Raw genomic sequence first — 24,578 nt, forward strand, 5'->3', positions numbered from 1 at the left:
CTCCTGCTCCAGACTTCACAGTGGGGATAGGGTTTTGATGTTGGTGTGATGTTCCATTTTTCCTCCATACGACATTGTGTGACGTGTGTTCCTCTCAAACTTTCCAACTTTGGTTTGCGAGAGAGCTCTTGGATGCTCCACAGCACTACTGGAAAAAATACACTGTAGACTGATTAACCCAAAGTTGAATAGATTGGGAGAAACACACAACATCATGTGTGGAGGAAAAATGGAACATCACATCAACATCGAAACACTATAACCACTGTGAAGTCTGGAAGAGCAGGAGAATCATGGTGTGGGGCTGATTTGTCGGGTTGGACAGCCTGCTATCGTCAATAGAAAAATGAATTCACAGGTTTATCAAGATATTTTGCAGAAAAACCATTCAGAACAACGTGAATAAGTAAGTGAACCCTTGTATTAAATATCTGCTGCTGGTCCTTCTTTTGCAATAACTGCTGTAGTTGCTGATTAGACGCTCGCAACGATCAGGATGAATCCTGGACCATTCCTCTTTACAAAACTGCTGCAGTTCAGTGAGATTCCCAGATTCACTTGCTTTTTCCTCCCTGTCCTGTGAATGTTTACATGTCATGGCCAATAAAAATATTAGCAGACACTTTTTAATCATTGTTATGAATTTGATGAAGATCAGACCACATTTTATGACCAATTTATGTGAGAAATTCAAAAGCGTTCGCCTACATTTTCCTCCCACTGTACTGTATAAATAATTACGAATATAGGAAATCCATACAAATTACACATTACAAAGTACAACGTGTTGTTGTTGTTGAGTTTTTGAAGGTTCAAAACACACCAACAAGGTAAGATAAGTATTTTGATTTTTGACCAGCTAGATAAGTAAGCCTGTCCAGTATAGTCTAAAATGTTATTCTTATGGTAAAAAAAAAAATATGTAGAAGAAAATATCAGTCATTCCCAACATGTAAAACATATCACCAGACACATTTCTTATAACAAAACAAAACAGAGAAACAAGAGTGGACTGTTCTTGAGTTGTGCAAGGTCATCATAAAATAATGTCCCACATAATATAAAGGAATTACTCCATGTTTCAAAGCTGTCCAGTTGTGTGCAGGTCAGTGCCGTGACAAAACCTCCTCTTCCAAAAGTCCTCACGAACTGGACCTCCACAGATTTCGAGGTTTTACTCTAAAGTTCATCCCTGTAGGCAGAGGACAACACCTCTGGTGGTGATGAGCCTTTTAGCATCTTGTGTGAACCTCTCCAGTCGGTGGGAACTGAATCATCGTCCCACAGCGTTGAGGTCTCTGTGTCACTCACCCACTCAGGATCGCCCGCGTATTTACTTGGCTCAACCAGCAGAGGGCGTGTGCTGAAGGCTTGTAAGTTTCTATTGGGGAAGTGGGATTTGTACTCCTCACTGTAAAGACAGATGTACAAAAAAAGTGTAATCTCAATATAATGTAAAAAAAAACATTTTTTAAAAGTCTTTGTGATAATGTGGTGTAAAAAAGTCACAGTGTGGTCTCATTTATTAGTAATATGTAAATGTGTATAATTTAAAACCATTGCTGTCTTTTTGAACCTGAGGATCAACAGCAGGTCCAATGTGCTCCATTTTGTTGCCTTTCCTCAACAGACTAGTCAAGCATATCAAATGAGAGTGAAGAGAAAAGGAAAGTGGGCAGGGTCTGAGGCCTTCGTGCACGCATGAGCACACACACTGCCAAGTTGTCTGGTTTGCAGATGCATCAAGATCTCAGTCCACTTCTGTGGTAAGATGCCTGAGTATAAGCATTCTTTGAAGTAACAACATACTCCTTCAAATTATTCAGGTATTTAGGCTATTTGGATTTTCATTTTGTTTCATGCTTGTTTGAATAATCTTGCATATTTAATCGTAGCAATGTTACGCCCCCACCTGTTGATACTTAAAAGTCAAATAGGTTTGGCACAATAATGCTTATGTGTCCAACGGTGAGTAAATAAGTACGTAAAAAGATATCAGTATTTGTAAATGCAATAAAAGCAGAGTGGGCTTGCAGGGATAGGGTACAAGGCCATCCATCCATCCATCCATTTTTTTTTCTTGCCAGAGAGAGTTTGAGAATGAAACAGTTTTGATTCTCTGTATGTGCTTTTACATTTGTTGGAACAGACAACAAAGCTAACCGAAACTGAGGAGCAAATACACGACCAAAGTATACGGTGAAAGGTATGCAGCAAAGTTAGCTGGGGTGAGAGACGGGGGTTTATGTGCATAGTTTGACATTTTGTGACCTGAGGGAGGTGGAATACTCGGCACTAAAAAAAGAGAACAGATGAAGAAGAAGGCAGAAGATATTATAATTAAGAGCGATCAAGGAGTCTACATGAATTCCTTTCATACTGAGGTCAGTCACTTTGCTATTTTAGTCCAGGAAATACTTCTTTTTAATCCAATCGAGTTTTCTATTATAAGTACAACCACACGAGACCACATTTTCGGCTGGAGTGCATAATTTGCCGTCTGTAAAATATATATATCTTTTATTGATCATTTTCTCTACATGGCACAGGCAGTAAAGGTGGTTTTACTGAAGTGAAAATGTATTTTGAGATACGTACTTGGGATGTTTGTCGTACATGATGGGGAGGAATTCATCGACTGGCAGCATTTTAGAAAGTGGTTCAGCGTTGAGCAGTTTCTGGGCTCCTTGCAGAGAGATGGCGTAAGACAGAGTCCAGAAAGAGTAGTCAGCCCACACCAAGTTTTGGACGTTCTCCACGGGCTCCTCTTCTCCAGGGTCAACCTTCTTTCTGCCCAGGTAACTGCAAGGATAGAAGTAAAGATGACAATAATAGGTTGTTTATATATTACTTTGGAAAACAACACTTCTGTGCATTGTTCAGCTGCACATTGAATTGTACTCTAAATTGCAGTTTGAATAATCGATAAATGTGTGTCCCACGTCTACATTATTGTTAAGCCTCTGTTTACTTGACTGCTCCACAGACTTCACTCATAGGGTCAAAGTGTTCATCTTACATGATGTCCCAGTCCAGCTCTGCCTGCTCCACCTGCTCCATCAGCTTGAGCACTCTGCGTTTGAAGTTGGCTTGGAATCGAATGTCGTCTTCAAAAATTAGAGCCTTGTCCATTTGTACATCCACAATCTGGAGAAAATTACAACGGTATAACGGCCTCATAACAGGCCTTACATAATGAGGCAAAGAAGAGCCACAAAAAGTACAAAATCTGCACTTCTATTCAACAATCCTTCAATAATTACAAGCACAAATTCACCTCCAAATGTTACTGAAGGCATGCACTTATAATAAGTAATAATCTGATTAAAGCAGTACTAAGTAACTCATGTCCCTAGAGGCCATAAGCGCCACAGCTAGTGTCGTAGCATGTTGTGGTTTTTTACTCATTAATTGTCCATGAGAGTAAATACTACGCTGACAGAAAAGACAAAGGGAGAGAGGGATATTGTACATCCAATTACACAACATTTTTTTCACTCAAACTTGGCTGTAAATAGTGTTTAACTGGTGCTAGTTAGCTTTACCCGTTAGCCTGTTAGCTTCTTCTTCGTGATTCCATTAGTGTGTATAGGCAGGAAAGCTCCAATTGTGGTTTTCTGGCCAGAGACACCAGGGGGAGATGAAAGACCCCTCCAATCATCCCATTAACACTCGTATTACCCCCAGAGGGACTACGGAAATTATTTATTGAGGTTAAACAAGTTACTTAGTACTGCTTTAACTCATTTCATATAATAATATATTTTTAAAAGTTCCTTGCTTTGCTAATTTCAGCAATTACGTAATCAGAATCCCTGGAGCCATCACTTTGACCAATGAGTAGCTTTCTGGTCGTCTGGTCTTTCCAGCGTATTTTTAATTAAATTGCATAAAAATGTCCAAGCACATCAACGGGCAAATGTTTTTCACCAGGTTTTTACAGGTGCATAAGACCTCAAGGAAATAGGGCCCATTTTCTGTTATTTGCAAACAACTTTGTATTAGATGGTGATCAATCCTGCAGCACTACTCACACCAAAAGACACTGATGCATGTGTTCTCACCTCCTTCCAGATGAAGAAATGACTGAGAAAGCAGCCCACTTCTCCCTTGGTCAGAGTGCGTCCAGAGAATGGGTCGTGATAACCAGGCAGAAGGTCCACCCCCAGGACCTTTATATCGCTACTGTTCAAGGCACTAAAGACACATAAATACACACACGTGATTAATCCCGCCATCTTTGTTTTCCTCGCCAGACGACAGATAAAGTCATCACTCACTTTCCGTCCACAGCAGGCACCACCTTCACATCAATTTCCAACTCATTCAGGGAAAATAACATCCTGTCTCTTCGGTCAAGCCGGCGCTGGAGATTTATGAGAAATATCTGAAATACAAATAGGAATGGTGTACAAGTGCGAGCCAAACATAAATCAAAAATTCACCCTATGGTAAAAAATGTGTGCTTCACTTCATCAAATCCCATTAGGTCTCGCTGTTTGGTAAACATGTGGACGTGGGGAGATGGCAACATGGGAGAACCGTCAACTGTAAGCGCAAAGAGAGAAGCATATAACTATTAAGCCTGTGATATTGGCGAGTATTGTTCAAAGCACTCACTCATGGATTCTAAATGCAGGTGGACAAAGTTGACCCGGTCATCCTCCATCGTTTGGTGAGGTTTGGGCGGCACGTTCCCATAACCATAGCGTTCCTTATTGCACACATACATTTGGATTTCTGAATGGTAAAAGCATAAGAAAAGCATAAACTATAAACATAAATAAATCACCCAATTGATTACTATTAGGCCATGCACAAACCTGCAGCGCGGCATGAAAAGGCAAAGACAATGATATCGTCGTAGGGCCAGGAGTAGTCGTTGTGTGGAGGGAAGAAGGCCAGTTTCTTCATGCCCTCCTTTCTTAGATCCAGGAGCACTGTGGAGTGGACCATGGGTACGGGGAAGCAGCCCAGCTTATGGCGGTTTCGAGTGGGGAAATACTCTGCTGTTCGACGGTAGTAGCCCTGAAACAGACGCAGATCCAGTATAATGTTGATCATGAATCACAGATGTCGCACTGATGCTATAAACACATAGTTCGTAATTGTCGATATCACCAGATCACTTCCTTTACGTTGCTCACTACCCCACCTGTGCTTGTGTTCTTACCTGTGGAGTTATGCCACACCAGAAGTTGGAGTATGCTCCCTGAGAATCTAGCATGGGCGCTATCACAGACTTGTTCTCGGCTATCAGCAAGTTGAGCGCCTCCGGGTTGGTGAGGATGTTGTCAGTGTCTGCATACTGAAGCAGATTCATGAGAGGAACTGTTACTACATTGTTGACGAGAGGAGAGATGTACAATGATTTTACTGCTAAGGATTTTGCCCCGTTACCAGGATGTAGTCGGCCCAGTGTTTTCGTGCAAAGTTTAGTGCTGCCTGCTTCAGTTTCATCACATACTCGTATCTGCTGTTCGGCCAGTGTTTAGGGCCGAACTCACCCGGATAAGACCTGGAGAAGACATTAAATGCGAATGACTATTTTTGACAAACATTTTCCTGACACATCTTGATGATGTTGATGTTGAGGACAAAAAATTAAATAAGAAATCTGTAATCAAATTTAAATACCTCGGATTGGTCCACGACCCCCAAACATCTTACAATACAAAGCAATCTAAATTCTTTCAAACTCATTCGACACTACATCCCAAACCAGGCCACTCTTCTGTACATGTAGGCTCTGATATTCTCACATATATCATACTGCATGACGGCATGACCCCAGGCCCCTTCCTCAGCCACAAAACACATCAAACTATATAAGTTATGGACAAAAGGCCAATTCGATATCATCATTTCACTATTCTCTTAAGTCATAAAAGCTTTGGCAATTTATGTTGTCTTAAACTAACAGTCAAATGTATCAATAATCTGCATCTGAGCCGCTCAGTTCATTTATCCAGAGACAAAACAGCGACAGAGTCACCAGAGGCTCCATCAATCACAACTGCACAATTCCTCACCACAAGACTGCATTTAGTCAGTCTGCCTCTATAGATAAAAGTGCAAAGTTGTGGAAGTTACTGCCCACTGAACTTAAAAACATATTTGACTTAAAATGTTCACCTCTTGGGTTGAGTCTTGGCTGAGAACGAAGCAGAACTGTATGACTCGTACTGGGTGTATAGGCTTTTTAGAATGAATGTGCGACCAATGTAATTGTAATGTAGTGTTGAAAGGCCCAACCAGGGACTGAAGTGTACACTCATTATGCATAGCAGCAGCTACAAGCTGGTTTTACAATGTTGAATTGCTATGTCCCTGACAAATACATGTAATAAATATATGTGGTCTTCTGACATCATTCACTGGGTTATAACTTTAGGGTTGAAACATCAGGATGGGCCTTCACTGTCAAAGGCAGCACAATTAATTACAATCGAATAAAACTTTCCAATTTCTCTGCTTGCCATTGCCATATAGCAAAGACAGCCTTTATTTGGGCATCCTTTGCCAACAACAAATTACCCTCCATGAGCTTTATTATTCCTAAAACCTGTTAACTCAGTAGTTTAGACGTCCACAAATATGACTCTTACTTTAACAGTTCATTTTCCCTTCTTTACACATTTGAAATGCTCCCTGCCATGTTTAAAAGTTGCAGTGAACTGAATCAGGATTTTCTAACATTACTTAACATAAGACATATAACTTACGTGGGCTGGTCCATCGGTCTCCACTCCACATAGTGATAATACTTCTGCATAACAGTCAGCCACTCTTTCAATATGGCAGTAGTGTTGTCTGAATTGTGATCTGTGGCTGCCCTATGCAGAAAAAAACAACACATTATTAGCAACTGGAGTATTTGAAGTTTGATGGTCAGTGGTGCAAATATCACGCAGTTCAGCCCTAACTCAGAATTTTGAGAAAGACGCTCCACTTTGACCCGCAATAGGTGAATGTGTAACCGTGATTGCAGTATTATTAGTGAGTGACAGTCGAAGCTGTCATTGCCGCACTGGGCCTTAACTTAACCTTAATCACCCCAGAGTCTGACTGAGAATTGAACAATTAGTGCAATATAAAACGGCTTTGGGTTTCGGGAAAGGTGTATTATAGCAGCTTGTTACTTCACAATATTCTTCATCAGTGGAATTAACAAATATCAATGTATATACAAAAGCATATGACTTATAGGTTAGACAAACTCATTGGCTTTGAATTCTGAATCTCTAAAATGAAATAAACAAGATGCAAAACATTAACATTTTTGCCATCCTTGTGAAAAGGTATAGGTTCATTTATATTTTATATAAGACTGCACCATCTCCCAACCTCTTCCGTCCTGCCATCAGGGAGAAGACAGCAAGTCTCTGCCAGATCCAGCTGACTGATGGACAGCTTAATCCACCAGATTGTCAGGAAGCTGAACTCTCACCTTCCCTCCCTCCCTCTGCAGCATTATGTAGTTATGAACAATGTTATTACAGATGCACAGAACACAATTCATCCATGTGAACTTTGACCACAGGCTTAGAGAAAAGGCACACATGCCACAATGCTCTCTAGTCACTCCCACGGGCAGAAGGGAGGCGTGAACAGGATACTTAATTATATTACTGTAAACTCACAGACAAAAACTCACATCTATCTGCTATTACACTGTGCCTATCCCTTCGATGTCAACAAGCCTAATGAATATAAAGAGTCCAAGCCCTGAGTCCACAGTTCTCAATGGGAAGTGACTGGGCCAGTGAAAGGCTGAGAGGGAGCAGCTGGGGAGGGCTGGAGCCGCATTCACAAACTCATTTAAATGCCATTGACCTTTTGAACGGCCACTAAAGTCGGGATGAAAAGAAGACCCCTCTACTCCCAGGCACACAGTGAGAAAGGCAGACTACTATAGTACGTGTGGAAACCCACCATATTGAGACGCGTTCTTTGGGGTAGTTGAGCTTTTCCAGAGCTCCGAGGTAGTAAGGCAGTGAGTGAGCAGCGTTCCGGGCTATGATAGTGATGACCACGGTCGGAGGCTGCATTTTCGACTCCTCCGGGTACTTTTCCTCCGAGAAGTAGCCATGAGTTTGAGTTAAAAGTGCCCAAAGTAGCAGACAGGGGAGCAGCATGGCTAAAAGCTGTGACCGCACGAAGCTTGAGACGCTTCAGCACGTCTCTCCTGTACGCGTCAGCACTTGAAGAAGGGCTATCCCAAAAAATGTAACCCCCCCTTTCTTGTGTGCCATTCACCAAAAAGGCACCCGAGACCGAGTGAACCAGCTTCTGTTGCAACTAAAGTTGTGCGTCAAAGAATCCCACAGGTTTATATGTACATTTGTAACTCCATCAACGCTCCACAGTCGAGGTCCCCCCCGAGCTACAGGAAAAAAGGGCTGCCTGTGACGTATACAAGGCTACACCCATTTAAAACTAAAATAACAGTTTTGTGAAGGCTTTAGTTGTTGACATTGTTCTAAAGAAGGCTATTTAATGCTCAGCACAATCGCGAGTCATTATCACGAATGTAGACTAAACTGTGCGTAAAGTTCGTGCGTAATTTAATATATTCAACCATTTTATAAACACATTCTTTACAAACGTATATATATATTTTAATTTATGTATATTTTCTGTTATTTTGGAAACAGTCGTATTGGGTCATTCTGTTACTATGTAAGTCAATGCATTATGTCAGCCCTGAGCGCATTTGGATGTAATGGCGCATTGTACCCAGCAGAGGGGGGATTTGATCCAGAAGAAGCCGAGACGAGAGTGGCTACGGTGTCCAAAGTTCGAGAAATATATATTTGTGTGTGCATTATTCTGACCATATTCAGAACAAATCATGATCACGGACAGAATCAATATATTGCATATGTTTGCTTGTTTTTTTCGATGCCATATAAAAGTCTATATAAGAAATGGAATTATTTACTGAAATTATAAGAAATAAATGGTAATAATGAAGATGACCAACCAGATTTTAGTGAACAAAGCCACTACGAGCGTAAACACCCGCTTTATCACATCTTAAAAGGATATCCATAGAAACTTTGTTAGCAGCGCCACAGGAACAAACAGTGTCAGTGTTGTCCTCGTGAGGCTTTAGGTGCTATATCTATTATGCGTCTTTATTCAGCTCTAACGGTCCCATTATTAGGCACAGGAAAATGAACCTCCTTGTTTATGGCCTACAGAGACTGGTAAACACGCTTATATTGCCCTTCTATGAAAGTCATTGTATGCTTTATATACTTTCAATACAAGAGAGTATACAGTACACACACTGATAGTTGATGTGTTGCATTCTTTTACCACTGTTACTGCTACCACACTACACAAGGTCACACAATATCCACAACATTTTAAACCAGTTTTAAAAGTGTATCTGTTTACTGTGTGGGTGGGTTGATGAGATTTGAGAACATGTGTGAATATTATGTTGTATCCCATGTACTGAGTTAACCGCATTCAAAGTAGTACCCTGTTATATTGTGTGAAATGATAACCCCATATATTCATGGATTTCAATCTCATTTTTCCCCATTTTGAATTTATTTGCATCATCAATATTCTTCACATGTCGGAATCATATATGAGGCTTCTTCTTCTTCTGTAGGTGGTCCAGCAGATGTGGAAGTGATGGGAACTAAACCAGCAAAGCAATATTTAAAAAAAAAAAAAAAAACCTGCATATCTGCCGGTGCAAAGAAATAAAACAATGGCCTTAAATGAAATTCCACTGTTTTTTGGCGGGCTCCGTGAATAAGCTGGGGCAGGGCATGGCTGACAATGGCCAAGTCAGGTCATTTTCTGAGGACAGGTCATAGGCCATGGGTCAAAGCTGGCCTTTTCACGGCGCCCCCCAAAGTGTCGCCAGCGTCACACAAACATATATGCTGGCTCGCACTCTTATTAATATGTAAGGGGCACTTTCCCAGCATTTGCGTCTGAAGGGTTCAACCCCGGGTGCACTAACTTTTCACAGGGAGGTCAAGGGTGGGGCTGGTGTCTGTGTGTGAGGGTGTGTGAACGATCAGCAGCCGGACAGACGGTAGAACAGAAAGAGAGACGGGGATGACCGTTAAAAAATGGGGCTGGAGAGGGTAAATGGATCAACTCTTAAGGACATGTCGAGAGGGTAAATACCTTGAGGATGTTACTTGTCCTGAATCTAACTCCAGTCAAGGTCAGTCGAGCGAAGGTGGGAAGAAAAGAGAATTATAGAATATAGTTTGAAATGTTTGCAGGTTTCATTACGTTGGGCCATTTAACAGTGTAAATTACCATGATATGACTATACCTTTGTGCTTCAAAAGGTTTTCTTAGGGCTATTCAAAAACAAAGACAACATCAAGCAACAAGCAGATTACTCCAGTGGACAATGCGCTTGGAAAATAGGTATAACTGGCTCTGAGAATTCATGAATAACCTTTCAAACTCACAACAATACCTTAAAAAGCACTTTCTAGGATCAGATAAGTCACAGCGACCAATGTTCCAACCGATGAATGCCGTGTATGGTTATTTATATGTCATGTATTTCCCTTTTAAAACTAAACTGACAACAGGATGCTGATAACCCCAGGTTCCTTCAAAGGCAAGACACAAACATGACTGTAAATCCATTTTCCCTTTGGAGCAGCAGAGGAACATTTCACCCAATAAAACAAGAATAAAATACAAGCATAAATAGGTGAAAATGACTTAACCCTTTAAAGGGCACTCATTGAAATACTTTGAAATAAATAATTTCACTTAAGAGTGTTATTGGGGGACATGACACAAGTTAATTTCTGTTGTAACATTAAAAAAATATATATCATGCAGAAAATCAGTGTGAGCAAAGTTACCATATTTGGTGCCTTGCCCGAAACTGATAAATCTGTAAAGTAAGTTACCATATAGTTCATTGCCCTTTAAGGGGTAAATTTTTTTTTACAAAGGTTTATATATAAAACATGAAGCATGAATTATAAGTGCAATATATATGTCCATATTTGGACACGCCCAAATATGGACTAAACTAATTAACCTTAGGCTTAAGTGAACGTAAGTATTATCAAATATGGTGCATGCCCTTTTCATGCTGTAATTTCACTTATTTCACTTCGTCCTCCAAAACCAACACATATATCATCACATAGCACAATTATTCACCAATAAAATGTGTGAGTTTCATCAACTTACCATTGTTAGTTTTCAAGTTATGTAAAAAAAAATGTATCATGAATTTGGCTAGACTTGAGTCTTTTTTAGACTTCAGAGAAAACAGGAAGTTGAGAGCGCAACCGGTCTCTGCTGATTGGTCAAATGTAGGGTGATCTCTTCTGAGAGAGGACAACATGTTTCTTTACATTACTGATGTGCAGCAGGGAGGCCGTATGAAAAGTGTGTGGAAATTACCAAAAATAGCCACTTGCCCTATAAAGGGGAGCTCTCCTCCTCGCCACCAGGCCTGACTCAATACTTTGCCATTAGTGGGACCTCACCGGATTGTCTTCGAGGAGATATTGCTGCTTTGCTTTGAGGTATGCAGACATGAGGTTTCCCAGGTCTGGTGGGTCCTTTCTGTGTGAGGTTTGCTCATTTTAACCGTGTCTGTGTGGGTTTCCTCTCCAAACATAAACAGCATAAGCTAAAAACCTCCAACAAGGTAATTCTAGTTGACCGAGCTCCTGGCTCAAGAGCAGTGGATGGGTCCCCAGGTGCTGCACTGTGGTTGCCCAATTGGCTTGGCAACATATAATAATAACAACAACAACAAAGCTTTTATTATAAGAATTAGAGAAGCAAACACATATTGCTCAAATGTTGTGGCAGACTCTCGGTGGTGGCGTCCCTTGTCTTTGCCCTGCTATGGTCTCTCTTTCATCTTCAGTCAGAGAGAATGGCTGTCCAGAGCTCTCAGCGTATTACCCTCACAATGTCCCAGCCTTTGTGTTTATTTGTTGGGACCAAAGCTTTCTTAAACGCAGAGAGTCGTGACATTCTCTTGAGCTTCCGGGACCTTTATTGCCGTGGCAATAATCAATAGCCGTCCCACAGAGACATCTTTTGGCTGCGAGGGTCAATACCTGTCAGTCAGGGTCTGAGCAGCACCCTCTTACTCAGCACCTACTCAGGCCCCGCTGTCTGTGTGATACTCTCATGTTCGCCTCTCCAACACACTGGTCTTATTTCACTTCAGAATGGGTTCGGAAATGTGGGAAGAGTTTTTAGTTGCTGAATTTTTAACAGATTTCCATTGAATTCACCATATCACTGTATTCTATATAAAACAGAAATGTTCAAATGTTGTGATGGGCAGAAACAGGTTGAGAAACAAAGTGTTCAATATTATATTTATAATGAAGGGAGTTTTCTACAGAATGATGGTGTTAAGTTTGTGAACACTATTAAACTGTAATTATGCATTGATAGATACAATATTCAATCAATGAAAACATGAATAACCTTACTTTATAATAACTGTAATATAACTTAATTAGCTGAAAGACAATGTAGTTTCTCAGGGTAAGGGTAATTCAAAACAACTGGACATACTTTTAAAAACTGTCCGCTCTTTTTTAAAAGTAAGTCCAGTTGTTTTGATTTACCATTTTATGAGTCTTAAACTAGCTGAAATAATCCTTATTATACGGTTACTAATGAGAATAACTCAAAGAGCCCTTTTCAATTGAAATGAGTGTTAAATGTTTTTACAGACATATATCAAACCAAAAGTCCTGTTCAAAAGTCCTTGATTCATTATATTATTATGGGCTCAAGTCAGGACTAGAAAGAACCAGGAAATACGACCATATTAGTCCAGTGCTCAGGTCTCTACACTCAGAGAATAGACTTCGAGACAGCTCTGCTAGTTACAAGTCTTTTCATGGTTTTGCACAAAAGTATATCTGTGACATGTTAAATCAACTCAACTCAACTTATACAGAACTTCTCGATTAGGCCCAAAGGTCTTTACAGCAAGGAACCAGTTACCCATTAACACTCTCATTAATACACCAATGTAGGCAAACACTGGAGGCAAGGTGGGGGAAGTGTCTTGTCCAAGAAGACAATGACAGTGTGCACCGTCAAGAGCTGGGATTCGAACCCCCGACCTTCTGATCATGAGACAACCCACACTCGCAGTTAGAGCCATATGTACCATCGGGTCCTGAGAACTTCAGGAAGGAGTCTCCTGCTGGTCCCAGAGTCAGGACTAAACATGGTGAGGCTGTGTTTCAGTCTTCATGAGACAGGCCTCACCACAATGTTCAAATCCAGGCAGAAAACAATTATGTTCAGCTGTGCATATAACACTGAAAGTATTTTGTTTACTTTTAATATAGTTTATAATGAATAATATATGTTTCATTGATTTTTTTTCATCTGCCTTTTAATTTTATGCAACTGTGAAGCACTTTGAATTGCCTTGTGAACAAACAGTGACAAATAAAGTTGCCTTGCCTTTTGTTGTTATTTATATCCAGTGTAGTTTGGGTACAAGGTGCTACAGTCAAATGTTAGTTTAAGCTGCAGTTTCAACCAAAACACTTTTGTCCAAAATAAATGTAACTCAAACTGAGATGAACTGGCCAGTTCACTCATGTGTCTCCTGTATGGGTCTCTGTACAGCACTCAGACAGGATTGCTTCAGTGGTTCAGTTGTCTGTAGTCTCTTAGTCAGCACAAAGAGCTGATCCTGGACTAACTGTTCTGCCAATGCCACGTGTAACCTGATTATGAGCAGTGTGATAGCACCATGATTGCATTATAACATCTCATGAATATTATATGGAGCAGTCCCTTAGCGTTTGGAGCTGGAGATGATCCTAAATGTTCCTCTTCAAATTCACGTCATCAGCTGAGCTATTACCTAATGTGCGTGAAGTGGTTATACATGGCCAAAATGAATTCCATGGTTTCAATATGAAGCATCACTTAGAAATATCTTCAAACCACAATTCCACAGTTATCTGGCAATCTGCCTTATCAACTGGAAAAGCATTAGATGCATTAGAAAGACCCTGAACACTGATGTGCACGGACAGCTCTTGCTTTAATTGACAGTTTCAATGTCAGGTGAGAGAGATAAATTCAGGCAATGTTTAATGCAATTGTTCCAATGTATTCATGATTTTGTTGAAGCTATTGTACAGTTCTACAGCCTTTAGACATGCTGCCATCAGCCTGTGTGGCAATGTGTTAGCACACAATATATTTAACTGTGTGCTATTTGGTGTAAAGCATGTTCACATTCTGAGTTCATGGAGTTGTGCTCATATAGGCCGAATCAAAGCAAACAGAGCTCGTACGTAAACGTGCTTTAGTCTTTATTCATTAAAAATGACTAAATGTAGTGCTTCCTCCAACTGAGCAGGATCAGAGATCAGTCTCATGTTTTGTAAATCATGGTGTGCTGTAAATATATCATAGTAAACTGTATGAATTGCTTTTGTTTTCAGGTAGTACTGGAGGGCAGTGGACTTCACAAGTTTGCATAGTACAGTCTAAAATACTTTAAAGCTATGTAAGTAATGCTTCTTCATTACTGAAGATGTTCCCTGTCATTTCAACAAGACACCAAAAACAGCCCGGTCTTTTCCTGTCATTTGCGTCTGATGTGTTGGAAGTGTGTGCAGATTAGTGGAGACTCCTCTGCCTCATCTTCTCGTTGTTCCCTGGATGACGCTGTCCATCGGCCCGTTGCCAGGCAACAGTGCAGCTACTCTCAGAGAATTCTCTGGGCTGTTTGGGCCGCGGCGGGGCTCGGGGGGAGGACAGGGTTGTGTGTGTGGCTCAGAGCAGGAAACACTTAGTTCTGCGTTTATGGGAGATTCCTCCTTTAATCTTTTAATCCCTGCTATTATACTGCTGCGCTTCATCACTGTGGGCTTTTGGAGCTGGCATTTCAGATGAGGCCAAAGTAAACTTCTGATCAATGATACGGCAACTTTCATTTGGACTGGTGTAAAATGTTTGCCTTCAAGACTCAGTTTTAGACTGTTCTTGTTTTAATTAACAAGGTGAATCAAAACTTAAATACTATAATTGTGCAGAAAACTGGACAAACCATATTTTTACATGAATTTCAAACTACGTTTCTGTGCAAACAAAGCCCTGAATTCTTGCCACTATTAAAACTTTAAACACCTTAACCTGGACTAAACGGTCTTGTCTTCAGTTAGAAGGGTATAGGGTAAGCACCATTGACTTAACCTCCTAACCCCGCCTGAACCGAGCACATTTCCTCCAGTTTGGCTTCACCCAAATCTATAAGCTTCTTGAAAAAAGTGTCAAAATAGAGACAAAAATGAGACGAGGATGAAAACGCAACAAAGGGTGACAAACATGTGACAAAACAGTCCACAAAAACAGCAACACAAAAAATGAAAAGAAATGTCAAAAAGGGTCACGACAACACAGGAACACAAGAAAAGGATCTGTTAACATCACTTTTACTGGTCTTAGTTTTCAAATATAGGCTGTGACCTTTCAGATTTGGGTGAAGCTGAACTGGAGCAAATGCATTTGGTTAAGTGGGAGGTAAAGAGGTTAAAACTTGTAGGAGTCAGAAGAATAATTGAGAATGTGTGTTTTTTTTAATCATGTGCACAAGAATATGAACTGTGCTCCTGTTGGACTGTGGGGCAGAATGTGGAGAAATCTTCTTCTCTTAAAATCGTCTTCTTTCCAGTCCTGGCCTTAAGACCGACACAGACTTAGCGGGTCTGTGTGCTCCTCTGTACCTGGTCTGGTCCATTTTCTGCAGTCTGTGGAAATGCCCCTCATCGTGCCTCATACCTCAGTTCTACCACTGACGTTTGCTCGCTGAATTTCATTGCCCGTCATTGATACTTTTCCACTCTATACAGCACTACTAATCTCAAGTTGATTTGAGTTTTCATTTTGTTTCAAGGCTAATATACAAAGTTGTCTTGAAGTTATTCTTCAACTGGTAGAAAATAAGTTCTGCATTTTGCCCTGTTCGTGTCCCGGTGTATCAAGGCAAGGCAATCGAAAAGGCAAATGAAATGAACAATAAAACTATACATCCTACAATGAAATACATTTAAAAGTGAAGAATGCAAATAAAATACTTACTAAACGACAGAGTACACAATATTATGGCAAACAAGAGAAAACCATTTCCACCATTGTTCCTTGTAATTTGTAGTCCCTGTGTTGGTTGATGTTTACAGACAGGACAGGAAACAACAAGTATATTGTAAAGCCACACAATGAATGACCGAATAACACTAAAGTACTGTAAACACTAAAGTACTGTAAGCACAGTGCTTTAGAACACAAAATGTTAACTGTGACTGCAGGTTGGATTGTCCAGGAGCCTGGGTTTTACTTCTTACTGATATGTGATACTGATATATACTGTAATGTTCTTGATATTGGGCAGAACAATATTCCTATAGGTCGAGGTTCGAATGTGAAAGTTTGCATGTTCCTCCATGTTTTTTTTATTTTTACTTGCATGAACGTTTTCAAGGTGAGTTGTATGAGTTCATTTATTTCCTTACTTGAGTTCTTTCCTTTGAATATTCTTAATCTACTATCAATGTGTATCTCACAACCTCAAATGGCAGATCCGTGCGTCCAATACCAACGTACGGCCAATTCACTGCCCCACTATCTACTGGATAACCATAGGTGAGAAGTTTTTGTTTTTATCAGTAGCCTGTCATGTTTCACTGTGTCGAAGGTGTTCTTAAAGTCAAGAAGAACTGCCCCGGCCACGCCCTCTTGGACCTGATGTTTTTTGAAGTCTCTGTGGACTGATTTATTTTTGTTGTATCTAATAGAACGTAGATGTTGAGTAATGCTACATAATGCCGTGACTTTTGACACAGGATTGTGCTGCTTTAAGATGGCTTTTTCCAAGCACATGGGAATGACCCTGTACTGGGTGCCGAGTTCAGTTTTCCTGGTTACTTTAGTGTAAAATCCTTGCTCCACAGAGATGTCCAGATTGTGTTCATTTTTCAATCATATTTCTAAATACCTGGCTATATTTGAGCTTTCATTATGTATTAGGTCAGAAAAAAGGGCTGAATTCCTTTGATTTTTTTTTTCTTCATATACATACTGTACATTGGTTGAGTCACAAAACATACAGCAAAATAAAAGTGGATTTAACAACAACTTGGGGAGGAAGGGGTGACCGGGAGGGTTTGGGTCACTATTCTGAACTGGGTCACCATTTCTGTTAAAGGGACAGGCCACCGTTTTTACATACAGAGATATGTTCTTACCTGAGCTTAGACGAGTTGAGTTCCTGTCTGGTCTTTGGAGGAGCCCGTGGAGGAGCGTGGTAGCTTCCAACTTCACCCCCGTTTGGAGCTATAGGAATACATTGGGAGAGGCCGTTTTGCATGGCTGAGGGCACGCACAAAGATCAAACAGGAACACATCAACTCGTCTAAGCTCAGGTAAGAACCTAAATCTCAAGATGTAATTATGGTGGCCTGTTCCTTAAAGAACCTACCTTAGTCTTTAGATTATTACTATTCATCCAGGAAAAGATGATAAATGAAAGTCTAGTTCTTCAGTGGGAAAGATGAATCACACTTGACAACCAGAAGTTTACTAAAGTTGGTTTTAGGTTTGTCTTTTGTGTTTTGTTCTGCTTTGCTCACCTTTCAGGCATCCATCCATCTACTGTTGCATCCATGAACAGGAAGTGACATTACATCCTGTGACCATGAAGTCTCATTAACCAGGTCTCTCTTGTTAGCACTAAAACAGACACAATATGTTGCGAAAGAAATTCCCATCCCCAAAAAATGACAAATGTTGAAATTAATCATTATTTGAAAGTGATTGGATGCACAAACCTGATAATTTTTTAAAAAAAAAGCACAATTCTGAATATTGGGTCATTCCGTTCCAGATCACCCAAATTCTCAGAATCTTCTCAGATCTCAGATTTTTTTTTTTGTATGTGTAATGAACATAATGCGAAGCGATTTGCTCTAACTCCCAATATATATATATATATATACCTTTTCTGCTCGCTCACAGGTACGTTTTACATTTGTGTGCACTTTTAAAGAGCTGTAGCTCAGCAATGGAAACATGTATAGGGCTACAATCTGGTCAGTGCCATGTCTACTAACAATATGCTCAGGAACAATAATCAAAAATGTTCTAGAATGTGAAACCTTTGGATTTATAAGTGCTAAAAATTGCATTTTTTTTAAATTTCAGATTTTTTTACCCAAAATGTCAGGGGCTGTAGAAAAGAAATGTACTGAATGATCATCTTCATATTCTAGATTTTCTTTTATTAGGATATGATCTTGCTGCAGTAGAAGCAGGATGTCGATCGGATCTTTGAGATAGCTTCCCAAAGATGGTCCTTCTCAGAAACGATAAAAAAAATGACCATCTAGTCTATGTAGGATTTGACTATGTAGTCAACTACTGAGGCACTACAAATTTGTCACTGATAGAAGGCAAATTTAATTGGACTTTAGTTTATAAGTGCTGACAGAAAAGACACTGAGCATTGTGACTAAAGTCAGCATTTCGACCATTACCATACTCTTTCCTACCTGCCTACCGCCTCAATTTTAGACTCTAGAATGTTGTGGCGTCACGTGAACATCTTGGTACCTCAATAAACTGTCCTGCTCGATGCTCACACACGATCTCTCCCCTTCTGTTCAGCAGGAGGACATGCCTTCACCAGCGGATTCTCGGCACTGAGGACTCGCCTGCTCATTTTGTAATTTGTGCTTCTCTGGACGGGACAGTTTCATAGACCGACCCTCCGCCCGGGCCCCTCTCTCTCCCCTGCAAGGCCCTTTTAGCCAGCGGGTTAAACATTGATTTGTGAATGGGGAGCACCACAGTGGCCCCTGCTGTGTCTGTGTGTCCACTCTCCCCCATGGGCTATACACCACCAAGAGCCGCGGCCGACATGAAAGCGGCGCCGCTAAAAAGGCTGTAATAGAGATATTGTTTGTACTGTTTTTAAATTGTGCCAATGTTTACTTTGAGCTCTGCGGGCTAATCTGGGACACATGTATGACAATGATACATGCAGCAATGGGACTCTCATACAGTGCCTGCTTGTTATTCAAAGCAGGTGTGATTCCGCTTGTGCAATGCAACTGCCGTCGATATGTTTCGCAGGTCTGTGAAAGAAAAGACGAAAGTAAAAGTAGTGCTTGTGTTATATTGTTGTTATATCTCCAACAGATAGCTCAGGGGCTACGAGCAGCTCCCCAGCACTTCCTTGGTAACTTGGTTTCTGTAATTTTCTTTTGCTTCTGATCATGTTCAACACACCATCTGCATTTGCAAGTATTAGGACAAAACTCATGTTGAAATATCATCTGGCTCTACCTGCCCAGGGTGACCTCCTCCTCAGTCTTCTTCACGTAAAAGAAGCTGACAGGTTCAAAACTGTTGGAGGCCCCTGTGTTGTGTGTGAGATAACTGCACGGGTAATCAGTGAAATCTTTTTCTTTCTATGTGGGTAACTGTTCTCTTTTGGTGTTCCACCCAAAAGAGCCCCCACGGAGCATGAGCACTCCCCAAAGGTTCCAGGGCAGTCCGATTCGAGATTTGAGGAGGACGTCATTTGTCGTTTCAGTTAATCAAATCTTATGTTAGATTGAGTTCACTGCCAACTCAAATAAGGATATATTTTACATGGTTGCTATTGAGGAGGTAAGTGTAAAGGCGGCACAGTGGAAAAGCGGTTACCGTTTGTGCTTCACAGCTAGAAGGTCTCGGGTTTGATTCCCACCTGGATGAGGCCTTTCTGTGTGGAGTTTGCATGTTCTCCCCGTGTCTGCGTAGGTTTCCTCCTGGTACTCCGGTTTCCCCGACCACTAAAAACATGTACAATAGGCCAGGGTGAATGAGAGTGTGTTTGAGAGTGCAAGTGGGGGACAACGGATGTAAATTAGCCTTGGGTAGCGTTGGGTGTTTACATGCATGAGTCCCATGTATGTTCATTAATATGCACTGACCAAATAAACAAAATGCATAAAATGGAAATGACTCATCTGCTCCTAAGGGATAACAAAGCTGCCGCTGACATGTTTTTAAGCTTTTGCCATGTAATGATTATTTTTCAGATTCTATATAGATGCATTTGGGTCTGCACTGGAAACTTTGACACATGTCTGTTCAGTGACAGTGTGAGACAGTGTTCAAGTGATTCATTTTGTTGTACAAGAAGGTAGCATTTAGTACATTTAATTTCAACCACTGTTTGTCCAGTGTCCAATCAAACTGGACAATCCCAAGTATTAGTAGTTTGGAGGTACATGATACTGTAGACAGACCCACGGTGATGGTTAGTGTTAGGGTCTAATAAGTCTTATTCTATCTCCAAACTAATAAAGCATATTACTCCATCATGTATATATGTACCAGTTATTACACATTTTTACAAAACACATCACACATTACATTGTACTAAGTTTGGCAGGTACAATATATCAAGGGTATTGAAAATAAAGTGTTACCCAGTAAGGAAGTTTATCTGGGTGCCGCCATGAACTGTGACAATTCAAGAGAAAATCAGATCTACTCGATTACAAAGCCAAAACAGTGCATTGTTGACTTGTTGGTGCAAATGGACTTTGGACATTTTACATAAATTAATCTACTGCACATCCTGTGAGCATTTCCCCTCGTTCTCCGCTTAATGAACAGACTTACTTCGCGCTGTACCGGAAGTGTTGATACAAAAGAAGCAAAGAGAGGCACTCAAATTGCTATTTTGATTTTTTTTTACTTTTTATTCTATTTATTTAGCCTAATTTTTGTCTAAAAGAGAGAAGCGAAAACGGGAGAGAGAGGAGACATTCAGCAAATTGTTGAAGCTGAAACTAAAACCAGCAAACTCCGCAGTGTTTCTCAAATTGTTATTGTGATTGTATTACAGTTTTTGTCCACTTTGGGTTAATACTTCAGAAGTGCTATGTTTGTTATTTAATCCTATTTTAGACCTGATTCAGCCCAAGTATAAAGCCCTTTTGCCAAACCTTTGCTTGGAGTTTGAGAACCACTGCCCACAGAGTGTCTCTTGTATTTTTTGTTTTCATAAGATATTGTATCAAACTCAACTGGGTCAGGGGCAGAATCAAGGTGAAAGTAACGCTTCTTGACTTGTGTTTCCCGCCTTTGGATTCATCCAGTGAGAGGGAGCCCATAGCTGGAGCCTGGTCCTGAGCCTCGATAAAAGGAGCAGTGAATGAGTGAGAGTGGAGTGAATGAGAGGCGGGTCGCACTGAGAGGGGCACTGGCCCCCGCTGCAGCAGAGGTTAACTCGGCTTCTTCACACCCATGAAAGGGGGGAAAAACGGATTGAGCTTTAAAGAGGAGGACCCCCTGCGCCCGGGGCGGGACCAGTCAGGATGATTTATTAGAGAAACACTCAGAGATCCACAGAGAGGCTGAGAGAAGCAGAGAGAGAGAAAGGAGAAGAGAAAAGACAGATATAGGTAGAGAGAGGCTGAAAGAGGCAAGAGAGAGAGAGAGAGAGAGAGAGAGAGAGAAGGGGGGGGGGGGGGGGTAACATCAAGTGTTTGCACCTATAAGATGAAGACATGTAAGCTCCTGTAATAATAGCATACATGAAGTTTTTAAGAGTGTTCAACTAAATCCATTGCATTATCAGCTGTTGGAGATTACGTCACACAATTCTGGTATAGTAAGTATATTATATGAAACAATCCTTGAGTCACTAAATATTGTAGTGAATGAAATGAATTATAATTGTTTAGAATGATGAAGTGTTTTAAATGCATTCCTTGACTGTGAAACCATGCCCTGGACATGAGGTTAGGCCTTTATTGAAAAGGTTGCACAGAGGCACTGTGTCGTTGTCAAAGGTCCCAGGGCCTCACTGTACTGACTCTTGTGTCATACAGTACGTTCGAAGGATAGAAGCCATGGTCAGAGTATAGCCTTCTGCAGAACGGCACCACTTTGCACCAGTGCTGTCACGGCGTTGCACCGGAGTTTGCTCACGCCACAGAGCAACATTGCGCGTCATGCAGCGCGCGCAGAGTGTAAACAGTGTCGGGATTGTAATCTCTTTTTGAGGAGAAAATGGGGCTGTTGTGTCTTTAAGAGGCGCTGCTGGTCCCCAATCGCAGCTGCTGGCGCGTGTGTATGTGCGCGCGCACGAGGCTGTGTGACACAGAGGACAGCGCAGATTCATTACTTAAGCAGTACAATGGACATTTATCACCCCGTGGTGTTATTCAAATTCAGTACCAAGCGAGGAGAGGCTCCACTCCTCTCTCGCCTTTTTGTGGAGCGATGCAAGAAAAGCAGAGCGCAGAGAGACGTGCGTCCAGTGTCAGTGAGCAGCCAGTCCGTCACAGAGCGCCGCGGAGCGAGGATGGAGGCACTGGGAGAGTACCGAGATGAATGAACGAAGCGCAGGTCCGGGTGGTTACAGCCCCAATGCTCTTTTGGTCTTCGGTCCTTTTTTTCCTTCCACGTCCTACATCTCGCTGCTGGGGGCCGAATCAAAGACGACGAGGGAACCGATCCAAGGACGCACCAACGGAACTATAAGCGTTCTTTTTTTCATTACTATGGGAAACAATATCAATGCTTTTTAATCACAGGCTCGTGTTTGCATTTCAAGTGGAGCCATTGTGTGTATTCTCGCACTTCACAACTGAACACCGCTTTCCCAAGATCGATGTCACTAATACAGGTGCAGAAATGGCTTCTCCAGCATCAAGGACTTTGTACCAAAGTAGTTGCGCTGTGTGATGCCACGGCTTTCTCCCCCGCCCCCCCTTTTTTTTCTTTTTTTTTTAAACACTTGAAAAGTCAAGGCTCTTGAGAACAGAGGAGATGACATTTCACTTGAAAAGGCAGTGGCCATCTTAAGGGCCCAGAGTTGTGAAGAGACTTCCACTTGATATAGGCTTCAACTTTACAACTACAGGTATTAGGACAACAAAGGCCGTGGGGGACATGGAGAAGGCCATTATGTGGTGTCCGTTATGGACACATTCATCAATGTGCACTTTGAAAGAGTTGAAAGTAGACCTATCCTATTTTAATATCCAGTTGTGGGGCTATAATTTGAGCTTTAGATGTTTTTCTTTCTTTCTTTCTTTTTTAGCTTACTGTTAGTGTGCATTGATGTGTTATTTTGTTGTATTGGAAAAATAACGCATAATTTTGCAACAGAGCACGAGGAGTCGGCAAGGGCTCCAGACAAACGCTGTCAAAGGGCATTTAGTGTTGGCAGGTGCACAGTAGGCCTGCGCACTTCCTTTAGATCTCCAAACGCAAAAGTTCGTCTTAAACCGTGGCACACTGCGCACGAGTCTTTAGCTGCTGATTGTCCAAACGCAATTCTTGTGTCAACTCAAAGTACTCCCCAAGAATTGTGTATGGACATCTGTTGCTGGAGGCTCCCATTCACCACTGTGGCTTTAGCCAAGCGCCACAGCAACAACGAGGGCCTCCGCGCACAAAAGAGCAAGTCTGTGACTCTGTAACAGTGGCACTCAGGTAAGACCCAGCGTAAGCCGTGCTTGCATGTTGTGGACATAGTGACGATGGGTTCAGCCAATAAAGTCAAGTCAACCTGATCCTGCTTCATGTATGTGTTTTTCAAGCAATGCGGAGCGGTTGGCCCGATTGGTATTTACACATAGTCGAAAATCTAATCAAGACTGTTTGTTCTAAATGACAAATATCGACTTAAAACATCAATGGATCGACTGTCTTTGGCAAAAGAGCAGCAAGTTGAGTGGTCCCAGAGTGAGGCCTGCACAAACGCACAGCACACTCACGAGCACCAGTGGGGAAAACAGGGGAAATCTGGAGCTAAACGATTTGACTTCCTTTCGTGTTTTTAAAGGACAATAATGTTTTTTAATGTTTTGTAAAATATATATTTAGTTCTAATGAAGAAAACAGTTATTGTTTTTCAAAGCAGGCTGGCACATTGGATCAGAACAAAAAAGGCTACATTTATTGAAATTAAAAGAGATTTTAGATAAAAACAAAACTGCGTTTATTCTCCAATTATGATTCTCTCAATTTCATCTGAAATAAATATTGATGATTGGCCTATTTCTGAAATAGATGTTACGATTAGCTTATAGCTAACTGCACACCTTAAATTAATTGAATTCTGAATAATAAAAAGAAGGGATATGTTTTCAAAAAAATGATTTAGGCCTATCCTATTATCCAATGAAACCTAAACCTATGTCAAACATAAAAGCGCGTTAAATGCCGTTTCTGTGCATAATAATGTCTCAGAGATGAAGCTCTTCAGACAGGATTAAATTAAAGTGCTCAATGTCTTTGCTCCAATGAGCCACGTGTTTTGGTCTCTTTTAAACAGCAACATGAAGGTGTAATAAAAACGTGGTAGGCTGTGAACTGTTTGGAAAATGCAAGATCAAGATAAATTCGTTTAATGGAAGGGCGGATAACTGCAGAGCCATGTACACAGGGCAGGCTACAGCAGAGGTTAGTTTACACACGCAGTGTGTTTTAATGTTATGGATTTCCTATCAAATATGAGCCTACCACGTGTAATTTAATTATTTTAGCAAAAT

At 41.1% G+C, this 24,578-nt stretch overlaps 1 protein-coding gene across 1 annotated transcript; it reads right to left on the minus strand.

The window, feature by feature from the left end:
- Window positions 1-918: 918 nt before the first annotated feature.
- cercam (cerebral endothelial cell adhesion molecule) lies at window positions 919-8,368 on the minus strand. The gene is made up of 12 exons (XM_079552028.1): window positions 7,936-8,368; window positions 6,726-6,836; window positions 5,401-5,518; window positions 5,174-5,308; window positions 4,824-5,028; window positions 4,621-4,740; window positions 4,472-4,548; window positions 4,281-4,387; window positions 4,065-4,197; window positions 3,020-3,147; window positions 2,599-2,802; window positions 919-1,411 (listed from the first exon to the last, which is right to left on the minus strand). The coding sequence occupies exons 1-12, from the start codon at window positions 8,136-8,138 to the stop codon at window positions 1,180-1,182; spliced, it is 1,773 nt and encodes a 590-aa protein (XP_079408154.1). The 5' UTR covers window positions 8,139-8,368; the 3' UTR covers window positions 919-1,179.
- Window positions 8,369-24,578: the final 16,210 nt, after the last annotated feature.

The sequence above is a fragment of the Gobius niger genome (genome assembly GCF_951799975.1).
Source record: "Gobius niger genome assembly, chromosome: 2".
NCBI classification, from domain to species: Eukaryota; Metazoa; Chordata; class Actinopteri; order Gobiiformes; family Gobiidae; genus Gobius; species Gobius niger.

Bases quoted from the DNA above. Each gene is read 5' to 3' on its own strand.
- cercam (XM_079552028.1), bottom strand. From the start codon at position 8,138: ATGCTGCTCCCCTGTCTGCTACTTTGGGCACTTTTAACTCAAACTCAT. The intron at 5,309-5,400 runs GTAACGGGGCAA...AATCTGCTTCAG, and splicing joins ACTGGGCCGACTACATCCTG to TATGCAGACACTGACAACAT. The intron at 4,741-4,823 runs GTTTGTGCATGG...TTTACCATTCAG, and splicing joins CTTTTCATGCCGCGCTGCAG to AAATCCAAATGTATGTGTGC.